Genomic DNA, 12,500 nt, shown 5'->3' with positions numbered 1-12,500 from the left:
GCCCAGGGGAGGCTGTGCCCCCCCGGATAGAAAATTTTGTCAATTTTAAAGTAAAATGCTTCGATCTGGTGCACTTTGAGAGCAAAATGAAGAGGCTAGATCTATAAAGAACTACATACATCATGTTAGATTAATATCCTCTTTACTGTGCTGTTGCTTTAAAATGATACAAAAAATAAATGTCTCCCCATATAATATAATTTATATTCTGCATACAGGTCACATGGCAGAATACTGCTCATTTAAATACAATGGCCCATCTACACAAACATAACTTACAGGGGAGTTACTTACCCATTCACTTCAATAGAACTGTCCCCAAAGTCTAGCCCCAATCTAGCCTCAATGCAAAATCTGAATGTTGTGAGTTATCTCTCTTCCTTCTATAACACACAGAGAGGAAGCAAATTGTTGCATTTCTGATCAACTGTCGCATTAAAACATCAATGACAGATTAATAGATCTGGGGACCGGGGCTATTTAAAAAAAAAAAAAAAAAAAAAAAAAAAAAAAAAAAAAATGGTGTGGAAAATACCGAGGTCATGACCTCGGTGTCCTCAATGGTAGCTACGGGCCTGGAGAAGCACATGGAGAGAGGAGGACCTCATGAGAGAAGGAAGAGGAGAAGACTGGAGATCAGAATAAAATGTTGGTTAAAATATGTTTCTGCCACGTTTCTGTTCAATATCAACCTTTCTGAACCAAAGATTTGTTGCAACATTTCAAGTTACGAGCGTTTCCGACGTCAATTTCAAAATGTCGGTTCATTTGAAAACGTCAATTTGAAAACATCTCAACATTCATTTGAAAACTTGTGGAAAGTTAATCAGTTCGTCCTTGGCCCATGACTAACCTTTCTACAACCTTTCTACCTCTCCCCCTACCAACCCTCTCCCATTCCCTCCGATCCACCTCTGCCGGCCTTCTCTCCACCCCCAAATCCAACCTCCGCAGTTTCGGCGACAGAGCTTTCTCCAGGGCAGCTCCCCAAGCTCTGGAACTCTCTCTCCCCCCGGACATTAGAGAATCAGACTCCCTCACCGTCTTCCAATCCCGCCTCAAAACCCATCTCTTCTCCTCTGCCTTGTCCTAGCTCCCCCTGCCTATCCCTGTGTGCCTGTGTCGTGTTTGTCCATTGTCTGTTGCACTTACGTCGTCCGCGCCCCTTTAGTGTTTCTTTGTTCGTAAAGCGTCTTTGAGTCCTAGAAAAGCGCTATAGAAAACACATGTTTATTATTATTATACACTTACTGGACACTTTCCAGCGGTCTCTTCTTGATCTTAGACTTGTTTTAAATTCCAACAAGACCAAAGCGATGCTGTTTTCACGGTCCTCTGGTGTTGATAGTGACGTTTGTATTCGAACACTTCAAGGTTTTCAAATTGAAACTGTTGACTCTTATAAATATCTGGGCCTATGGCTGGATTCCAAATTAACCTTCCAGACCCATGTGGAACACTTTACCAAGAAATTGAGGAGAAAAATCGGGTTTTTATACAGGAATAAAGCCTGTTTTTCATTTGATTCTAGAAAGACCGTTGTTCAGTCTTTAATTTGGTATCACAGTGCCCTGCGTTTTATAACGGGTGATAGATTTCTCACGCATCAATGTATTTTATATGAGAAAGTGTGTTGGTCGGCTCGAAGGGAGCAACACTGTCTCTTATTTATTTATAAAGCTCTGATAGGGAAGCTTCCTTCCTACCTGTCATCGCTCATCAATCTGAGTAATACATGTTATAGAACACGTTCACAATCGCACATCAGATTGTTTGTTCCACGTGTAAGGACAGACCTAGGAAGGACTGCTTTCTCTTTTTATGCCCCTGACAGATGGAACAAGCTCCAGAACATTTTAAAACTTGACCAATTTATTTCCTTTAATTCTTTTAGACCACTCCTTGAGGATACCCTGCAGAATGTATGCTCTTGTTTTACTTGATGTATCCCTCTGCTTTGTTTGTAACTGTCTGTCTGGTAACATGTGTTCACTGTAAATGTTTTACTGTAACAGGGCTCCCTTGAAAATGAGAGCTTGCTCTCGAGGGATTTTTCCCTGTATAAACAAAGGTGAAATAAAATAAAAAATAAAAAATAAATAAAATTATTATTACAAAGTTTTGTGGTGTTACGTAAATCCGTGTGGAAGTTAAGCACCTTTTTGTGATTGGCCATGACAATTACCATGTGAACAACTTGGGTTATTCACCTTATGTAAGCCACGCCCATTTGACCCGGTCGTGTGGTCGTGTGACGACTTCTGGCAAAAAAAGAGAAAGAAAGAAAATGGCTGCGCTGCTCCAATATAATCTAACTCTAATCATTTAGCCAATTGTATGTAACATACCAAATAAAAGCAAACGGCAATGTCTAAGAATGCAACGCCGTGTAACTGGCTCGTTAAGTCTCGCATTCCAGGGAATTATGTTAACGTCTGCGGGTCTTATTGACGTAAGTGGCGCGAGCGCAACTCGGAGGGGAGACAACTATCTGAAGCTTTCTTTGTTGGAGTCCAGGTATGTTTTACAATAAAGTGCTGGTCATTGTCGACGATAACGTTATCTGACCTGGCTAACGGTGGATACTCGCTTATGCTTGCTGTGTACCGAGCTCAAAGTAGTTCTTTGTTTTACCCCCTGCACTGTCCGCTACAAAAACAACTCTCTTCTTCTGACATTCTTTCGTATTTGGCGCCGTGACCGCCGGAAGTGTTAACACGACCCGGAAGAATTTGGCCCACCCCCCCGCGTCTGAACATAAGGTGACTAGTTGGGTAACTAAAACAGCTTGGTGAAGGTTAGGGTACGCTTGAAATGTCAACTTTGAACATGCTGGTGACGCGACCCCCGGCCTCCGACATGCAAGGCAAGTGTTTACATCCTACTACCACTACAGCGCTACTGCACTTCAATAGCAGGCTGTATAACGTTGATATTATACACGTGTCGAGAGATGTTGACATGCAACGTACTTTTGGTTCACAGACGCTGACATTCAACGTATCTGTGCTTTGCAGAAAAGTAAAATGACAACGTTTTATCCTGGCGAGCGGACTGGGAAGACCGCGCTACGGAGAGGAAGACGAGGAGGAGCGAGCTGACGAGGAGGAGGAGAGAAACAGGAGATAGAGGGAGGAGAGAGGAAGGTAGCTCCTGGGAGAGCATCACCGCCAGCGTTCAGGACCATCTCCCCTTTTCCCCACAGCCCCAAACAGCAGACAGACAACTCTGCATTCAGCCCAGGAACACCTCAGCTGACGAAAGTCTTACAGCAGCACTGCAACACCTCCCAGCTCCAACACACGCACACACACACATGTGCACACAAACACACACGCACACACACACACACACACATACACACACACACACACACACACACACACACACACGTGCGTGCACACACACACACACACACACACACACACACACACACGCGTGCACACACACACACGCACACACACACACGCACACACACACACACACACACACACACACACACACACACACACACACACACACACACACACACACCTCTGTCTGGAATCAAACCCTACATGTCTGACAGCCTGTATGCATAGGTGCATAAATAAGTGCCCTGGGGAGAGAGAGAGAGAGAGAGAGAGAGAGAGTGTGTGTGTGTGTGTGTGTGTGTGTGTGTGTGTGTGTGTGTGTGTGTGTGTGTGTGTGTGTTGAATATGGGGGCGTATGTCTGATGTGCTCATTTGCATGCAAGCACCCTTGCGCACATGACTGCTGATGGTTGGTTGATGTCTGCACATGTGCTGCATCAGTCGTGTGTGTGTGTGTGTGTGTGTGTGTGTGTATGTGTGTGTGTGTGTGTGTGTGTGTATGTGTGTGTGTGTGTGTGTGTGTGTGTGTGAGTGTGTGTGTGTGTGTGTGTGGTGAGGGGGGTCGACGGATTAATACGTTGAGCAAATCTGCTGAGCAAATCCAAATTTTGCTTACCTGAGAGCAACCAAGAATGTGAAATGAACAGTGAAGATTGTAGACGTTTTAAGTCACAGACAAGTTTGTAAAAACAAGAAGAACGTTCCACTTACCCATTCTGCAGTGCGGTGGGATCATACGTCAACGCCATACCACTCTGGAGCCAGTGAGGGACACACACACACACACACACACACACACACACACACACACACACACACACACACACACAGTGATGACATTGTCTGATATAGAGGATCATTGATATTGGTGATTACGTTCTATTGCAGGGGTTCCCAAAATTTTCCAACCAAGTACTGTATCACTATAGAGACAGTCGGCATGTCTGGGAACGCCCACAAAATGTTAAACGGCTGGCGCGCGAGTGGGGTAAAACCGCCCATATATCTCATGGGCTGACTCACCAAAAGACGGTGCTGCGCCTCTAAACTACAGGTTTGGGGGTTCTAGAGCAGAACACAAGACGTCTGCTCAGATGTACGTTTACTGCGGTGGTTAAATCCCCCGATCGTGTCTGCCTGGGCTGGGCTATCAGCTCAATTCTAACTTTGCTGAATGGATAGAACGGGGGAATTTACCCCACCCTGACCCCGCCCCCAGGCTAACCCAGCGTCTATTGTGGGCATTCCTAGAGCCTGTATGGGCGTTCCCAGACATGCGGACTGTCTCTATAGCCTGGCTCCAGACCTTCAAAGCCACGCCCACTCCACAGTTGTGGATTTGGCTCTTCTTGGTCTGGAATCGACATGTACAAACGTCTTTTCTCCACTTGAAAATCCAATCACGGGCGCCGATTGGCTAACGCTGTTGTCAGTCATGCACAACAGAGACACACACAGCTGTGACTTTGTACTTTTCGTTTGAACAAACGTCTTCTTAGTTACTGCAGTGTACGATAATACGTTAACACGTAACACGTAGAAAAGTCGGCCGACTTTGGCTGCTTACCATGAAGAAGCTGGCTAGCATTAGCTAGAAGACCGCCCCCTCATAGAAATTCTCTGAAGTGAGTGCAATAGATAGTAGGGGTGGGGGAAAAAAGTCAATACACCATTGTATCGCGATATTTTGCCTGACGATATTGTATCGATATTTGGACGTCTCTCTCAATAACTGTCAGACTAGATGAATGACTTCAAAACCGTCATCTAGTTTGACAGTTATTGAGAGTTGATTTTGAGTTAATGAGTTATTAATTTGAGTTAGTGTGGACGAGTGATGTCACTGGTCCACACTTTAACACTCAATAACTGTCAAATTAAATGACAGACTTCAAAACAGTTTACAGTTTTCTGATATACTACTGATGTTCTAATGATACAAAGCTGGTTGAAAATGGGCAGAGTGTTCCTTTAAGACAGCCAGGCCGAGTTGGGAAGCACCAGCTGCGAGTCCTATATCACTGATGTGACGAAAGTGCCGTCGAGGTCTTGGAGGGGTCCTAAGGGGCGTTGAAATACTCTGCAATGGTCGTATGTCTGTCTTCACAATTTGCTGCTGAATTGTCATTTTCTGATTTGTGTATGTTTCTATTTTCTTTTCTTTTTGTTATATGTAAATTGTTATGTTTGAATCTATTAATAATAAACATTTTGATTGTAAAAAATAAAAAAAAGTCTCACCTCTCCTTCCCGTGTCCATGGTCGGCCATTCTGGGGGTACTTGACCTGGGTCTGCCTCTTCTTCTGGCCTCCGTCAGCAAACTTGCACAGCAGAGGCTCTGCAGGGGGCGGGGCTACAGAGAGAGAGAGACAGACAGACAGGAGCCGTTTTCACACAGCAGAGGCTCTGCAGGGGGCGGGGCTACAGAGAGAGAGACAGACAGACAGGAGCCGTTTTCACACAGCAGAGGCTCTGCAGGGGGCGGGGCTACAGAGAGAGAGACAGACAGACAGGAGCCGTTTTCACACAGCAGAGGCTCTGCAGGGGGCGGGGCTACAGAGAGACAGACAGACAGACAGGAGCCGTTTTCACACAGCAGAGGCTCTGCAGGGGGCGGGGCTACAGAGAGAGAGACAGACAGACAGGAGCCGTTTTCACACAGCAGAGGCTCTGCAGGGGGCGGGGCTACAGAGAGAGAGACAGACAGACAGGAGCCGTTTTCACACAGCAGAGGCTCTGCGGGGGGCGGGGCTACAGAGAGAGAGACAGACAGACAGGAGCCGTTTTCACTGCACAGCAGAGGCTCTGCAGGGGGCGGGGCTACAGAGAGAGAGACAGACAGACAGGAGCCGTTTTCACTGCACAGCAGAGGCTCTGCAGGGGGCGGGGCTACAGAGAGAGAGACAGACAGACAGGAGCCGTTTTCACACAGCAGAGGCTCTGCAGGGGGCGGGGCTACAGAGAGAGAGACAGACAGACAGGAGCTGTTTTCACACAGCAGAGGCTCTGCAGGGGGCGGGGCTACAGAGAGACAGACAGACAGACAGGAGCCGTTTTCACACATGCACTTTATACCGGGAAATGACCAGAAAGCGGTGTAATGCCTTCATGTGTGAAAGTTGTTTTCCGGTATAAGCACGCCCCCGTCATCGCGGACATTTCACCACTTTTTTCACCTTGTCATAAGGACAGAAATCCTCAGGGACTTCTACAGAGGCACCATTGAAAGCCTGCTGACTGGCTGCTTCACCACCTGGTACGGGAACTGTACCACCATGGACCGCAGGGCGCTATGAAGAGTGAGACGCGCGGGCCAGCACGTAACAGGATGTGAGTTGCCAGAACTGCAGGAACTGTATAACCAGCGGTGCCTCAGGAGGTCCCTGAAGATCATCAAAGACACAAACCATCCCCACAACAGTTTGTTCTCCCTGTTACCCTCAGGGAGGAGATACAGGGTCCCAAAAGCACGCACAAATCGCTTGAGGGACAGTTTCTTCCCGCAGGCCACGAGACTCCTTAACATACACAAATAGTGTAGTAGCTGTACTGTACCATACTGTAGCTGCTACCATTACGTATGTCTAATGTTTAATTGTATGTTTAATTAGGTATATGCTATTTGCACCTGTACGTCAAATACGTCGAATTTAAAATGTTTAAGCACGTCTAAAGTATGCACATGACATGTGCACCTATGTGCAGTGAATATGCCACTGTCTCTGACTTGTCTTATCACTATACTGCCTTATTGTTTGTTGTGTCTCTTGTTGTTTTTGCACTCATAAGCCCTGTTATATTTGAACTATGTTGTAAACGGAGTCCACAGCACAAGAATTTCACACGTGATACTTGTACCATGGAGTGACAATAAAAATCTTGAATCTTGAATCTTGAAGAGCGGTATGTCTGCTTCATGTGTGGGCGTGCCGATTTCCCCCCCTCCCCTCTCTGCTCGCTCTCTGGCCAGTCCTTCAGTCCTCCTCCTCCCCTCTCTGCTCGCTCTCTGGCCAGTCCTTCAGTCCTCCTCCTCCCCTCTCTGCTCGCTCTCTGGCCAGTCCTTCAGTCCTCCTCCTCCCCTCTCTGCTCGCTCTCTGGCCAGTCCTTCAGTCCTCCTCAGTCAGCAGCCCGACACACAGGAGGACAGACACAGCGAAAAAGGCAGCGGGTCTGAGAGTCTTGCAAGCCGCCCAACGCTTGTAGAGAAAGCAGATGCACGAAGCGAAATGTGGAAGTATTTTGCTTACGTTGCCGACAGCGAAGGCAAGCCCCCTGGACACATCAAACGAAGCCAGTCTGTAAAAAGTGCTTCAACGCGACGCAGGTGAACGGATAAACATCGAACCAGCCAGGCTATTTCTCTCCGACAGGGATCCCAACTTCTTCAAAGATTTCAGTTCAAAGACTGGTTAGCGAATGTGAAGGATACAACATACATGCCCTCTTAAGTCAAACGAGTGTGATTTATTGTGTGACAAGCCAACTTATTTCACCATCGGTGCTTAAAAGACAGCTGTTGTTTCATCACCATCAATTATATTATTAGTATTATTGTTATTATTAATAACAATAATAATAATATTATATTAAGAACATTACAGCAGAAATTTTAAAGGTTCTTCAAAGAGCTTCAAAAGGTTCCTCAAGTAACCCCAAGAATGGGTTATTCGAATAACCTTTTCTTGAAGGTTCCTCAAAGCACCTCTGGGTTCCTCCACAGCGACAAGCTGAAGAACCCCTAAAGGTTCCTCCAGGAACTTATAGTTTTAACAGTGATATAGGTGTGTACTATGGAAAAATGTACAGAAAACAATCAATTGCACCAGAGATAGATCTATCCCAACAGATCATCTGATCTGATCTGATCTGATCAAAACAGCACATAGTTAATGAGGGGAGAGACAGAGCACATAGAGAAGACCCACATCATTCATAACCTTTTTTTAAAGACTCATGAGACATGTTATTATGTGACATTAGATGGAAGGCCAGCAGCATGGTGAGTCTGTGGAATAGGCTGCTGGTTTTCCAACCAACAGGGTGGCTAGTAGAGCTGCCGAAAATAATCGATTCAGAGATGCATCGCGATGCTTAATAGGACGATTCTGAATCGATTAACAAATATCAAAAATCGATTATAATAAAAAAAAAAAAAAAAAAATTATAATCAAATAAAATAGAATGTAAGTACATGCAGTTGTTTATTTTAATTATGGATCATAATACAATGCAATTCCAAATGCACTTTTATTTTAAAAGTAGCCACACAGTGAGAAAAAAGAAAGTGAGAAAAAATAAATCATGTATTGCGGAAAAAGTGATGCATCGATTTAAGAGGAGGAGTAAAGAAAGTGGCAGCAAGCAAGCTCAAAGTCAAGTAGAATACAAAAGTGAAAAAAGGAGCTTACTGGTTACTTATTGACGAGAAATTTAATCCAGAAGTGTTGGTACAAGGGTAACCACAGGTTTACATACAATGTACAACTTCATACAAAATAAGAGACACGGGCAGGAAAACGCAACGCGTTTCAACCTCACTGGGTCTTCATCAGGCTATGGCAGCTGGGCTTGGCTGTCGCTCCTATAAATAAAATCGATTTAAGATGCATCGTATAATCGAATCGAATCGAATCGTAGACTTGTATAATCGAATCGTGAGATCAGTGAAGATGCACAGCTCTAGTGGCTAGTCTAATCTTCCATTGGGATCTGTCTGTTGAAGGGGAATGGGTATCAGAAATGTTTTGATTTATTACAAGACTGTGCTCTTAAAGACAATTATTTTCAAAGAGTAACTACGAATGTGGAAGAGTTCAAAAACCAAATCTGGGCTAAATGCCTACAATTTTTGGGCTGTAGAAAGTTGGCAAATGCCAACATTAAGAATGTATTGTTTATTTAAAAAAGATTATAAATGTGAAGAATATGTTGTGTATAATTTGCCCAAAAGTCAGAGGTCACTTATCACAGATCAGAGATGTGGCATTCTGCCATTACACATGGAAACAGGAAGATACAGAGAGATAGTTGAGGATGATAGAATATGTGAATAATATTGGCTGGGTTTCCCAAAAGCTTCTTAGCGCTAAGAAGCTTCTTTGACCCTTCTTAAGGCTCCCGTAAGAAGCCAGTGAAGCCACCGCGTTTCCCGAATGATATATATATATATATATATATATATATATATATATATATATATCCCAACGACATCATGACAGGCCTTTGTCTTTATATAGATATATATATATATATATATATATATATATATATATATATATATATATATATATATATAAAGACAAAGGCCTGTCATGATGTCGTTGGGAAATGCCACCGGCTTCACAGTCAGTGGCACAGAAAGCCAGTGACATAAATCAACAGAAGCTGGCTTCAGAGACGTGCATTTTCCCTCTGCGTATTAGGCCAGCAAAGTGTGTGTGTGTGCATGTGTGTGTGTGTGTGTGTGTGTGTGTGTGTGTGTGTGTGTGTGTGTGTGTGTGTGTGTGTGTGTGTGTGTGTGTGTGTAATGCGTGTGTCCGTGTGTGTGTGTGTGTTAGATGGGTCAGTAGTACACAGAGGGTCTAGCCTGCCAGATAGCCACTGGTTCCTGAGCTCAGAACAATTTGACAGGTCAACCTCCAGTATGATAGGCTACATAAACACACTGGACAGCCTTGGCAGAGATAAGCAATGCCTCCTTTTCAGGCTTTCATAATAGCCCCAAACAGTGGTTAGAGAAAGTGTGTGCGTGTGTCCAAACAAACTGTTACACCGGGATTGCACTGGTTGCATTGCGTTGCGATGCAGCTGTTCTCCGGTTTTGCTCCGTGCTCTGTGCTGCGCCAACACTAACCGGCTGCGTGCAGAGCACGTCACGGCTCTGCTCCGCCAGACAGCTGGAGTGACGAGACCCACAGGTTCTCACGGTGAAATCGAGCGAGACAATTTGTATGTGGGATAAATACAACAACAAACAGGCAGAAGATCATTGTTCCCAACTGGAGGAGCAGAGGAGGGGTGGGCTTGCTTGGTGTTGTCCTTGTAAAAAGGATGTGTTGTGTCATATATTATTTTGTGGTTTTCTACTTCAATTATGAACTTTTCCTCATACATGTTTGTCCTCTGGCTTGATATTGAATGCTGTAAACACCTCTGCCCTGTTGATTTCATGCCTGGCTCCGCCCAACTTGCTGCGGCTTTGCTCCGTCATCCGTGAAAAATAGAACCCTTGCGTATTTTTTTCAGAGAGCTCCGGATCGTCGGAGCTGGGAGGGAGTAGACACGCAACGCAGCGGAGTAGGTGGGACTTGACACAATGATTAGAGTGGAAACGTATCGGCTCCGATGCCGTGCCGCAGCGCAGACGGACTGAACACGGACCTAGTGGAATGTAGGCGTTAGAATATAATGAGAGATGTTTGCGAGAGTAGCAAGCCCCTGCATGGCGTTCTCCGTGTTTACGGTCTGTTGCTAGGCAGAGCGAAACGGTTGAAGGCAGGCAGCTGCCGTAAACCGTTTCGTTTCACTTCCTGGTTTATCCGGCCTGCCGGTAGACAGACAAAGACTCTATAATCATCAAGAGAGCAATCTCCGATTCACACGGCTTTGGTCTCGTCTACTATTAGAGGTAAGATGTGATGCATCGATATTAAATTTAGACTGTTTAATTACACTCGAAAATCTAACCCCAAACCCTAAACCTGCCTAAACCCAACCCAAGTTGTTTTATTCGCTAAAGCATAACCAGGACATTTGGTGCTGTTGCCGGGCTGAGAACAGAGTCTACCCCGCTGAATGCGTTGGACATTCGTAGGATTATGCGTTTCATGAGAATACGTTGAATTGTAAACTTGTGAGTTACAACATTTTATCCGACAGGTTTCTGGCTGTCAAATAAAAATGTGCAAATATAGTGAAATATGGAGGTAATTTAACAGTTTACTTGTTGAATTGCAGTCACTCTGATACCATTTCATTCGGAGTGAAGGGAAATCCCTTTCCGCTCCCTGCGTGTCGCTCTCAAATGCCTCTGCCGCTGTGAAACAACAACAACGCTAGCTAGCAAGCTAACAAGCTACATGCTGAAAATGGCAAGTTTTGACGAAGATTTGAATTGTGCAATAAAGCAGACCTGCCTGGTACTTTGGGTGGATCGTTTAAAGATAACGGAACTTTTTTTGCCACTAGATCAGAGTGAGAGTACGATGAGCCAGACTCTCTGATGAGCTGCTACAGTGCGAAACGGAGATAGTCTGGCAAGCAAGACTACTCAGATACTAATGTGTTTCTTACACCGACAGTAAGAGACGGAATGAATACACACACACACACACACACACACACACACACACACACACACACACACACACACACACACACACACACACACACACACACACACACACACACACACACACACACACACACACCTAGGAATGACCTGCGAACCAGTTGTACTGACTGGATCTCACACAGCACACATTTGTCTACGGAAACCAGCAGCTGCTTCCCCTACAGCCTCCATTAAAAGCCATGAAACAATGATGATGTTAATATCAGATATATGAAACAATGATCATTCTAGTACTCAGGAACAGAAGATAACCCACTTCCCTGCAGCCTGGGAAGAATTGTGCCCTGTTCGTGCAAGATGTCCACTATCATGAGGTCTTGTCTTGCAGAGCGAATGGTTTTCTCACAGTAATACATGACAAGCAGGAGAGGAGAGGAGAGATGTGAGGAGAGGAGAGGAGAGGAGAGAGAGGAGAGGAGGAGGTGAGGAGAGGAGGGGAGAGGAGAGAGGAGAGGAGAGATGTGAGGAGAGAGGAGAGGAGAGGAGGGGAGAGGAGAGAGGAGAGGAGAGATGTGAGGAGAGAGGAGAGGAGAGGAGAGGAGAGAGGAGAGGAGAGGAGAAAGGAGAGGAGAGATGTGAGGAGAGGAGAGAGGAGAGGAGAGAAGAGGAGAGGAGAGGAGAGAGGAGAGGGAGAGGAGAGAGGAGAGGAGGAGAAGAGAGGAGAGGAGGAGAAGAGAGGAGAGGAGAGGAGAGATGTGAGGAGAGGAGAGGAGAGGAGAGATGTGAGGAGAGGAGAGGAGAGAGAGGAGAGGACGAGGTGAGGAGAGGAGAGGAGAGGAGAGGAGAGAGGACA

At 45.4% G+C, this 12,500-nt stretch overlaps 1 protein-coding gene across 1 annotated transcript in view; it reads right to left on the bottom strand.

Moving 5' to 3' along the window:
- Positions 1-12,500, bottom strand: part of LOC310800277 (RNA-binding motif, single-stranded-interacting protein 3-like) — a gene marked incomplete at both ends in the record, with an annotated part of 140,237 nt that overhangs the window by 41,340 nt on the left and 86,397 nt on the right. Inside the window, 2 exons of the mRNA XM_083662850.1 lie at positions 4,065-4,108; positions 5,595-5,707. Coding sequence (XP_083518976.1) covers positions 4,065-4,108; positions 5,595-5,707 — 157 coding nt within the window. The remainder of the gene's footprint in view (positions 1-4,064; positions 4,109-5,594; positions 5,708-12,500) is intronic.

The sequence above is a fragment of the Poromitra crassiceps genome (genome assembly GCF_964638095.1).
Source record: "Poromitra crassiceps genome assembly, chromosome: 29".
NCBI classification, from domain to species: Eukaryota; Metazoa; Chordata; class Actinopteri; order Beryciformes; family Melamphaidae; genus Poromitra; species Poromitra crassiceps.
This window is presented reverse-complemented; position numbering and strand designations above follow the sequence as displayed.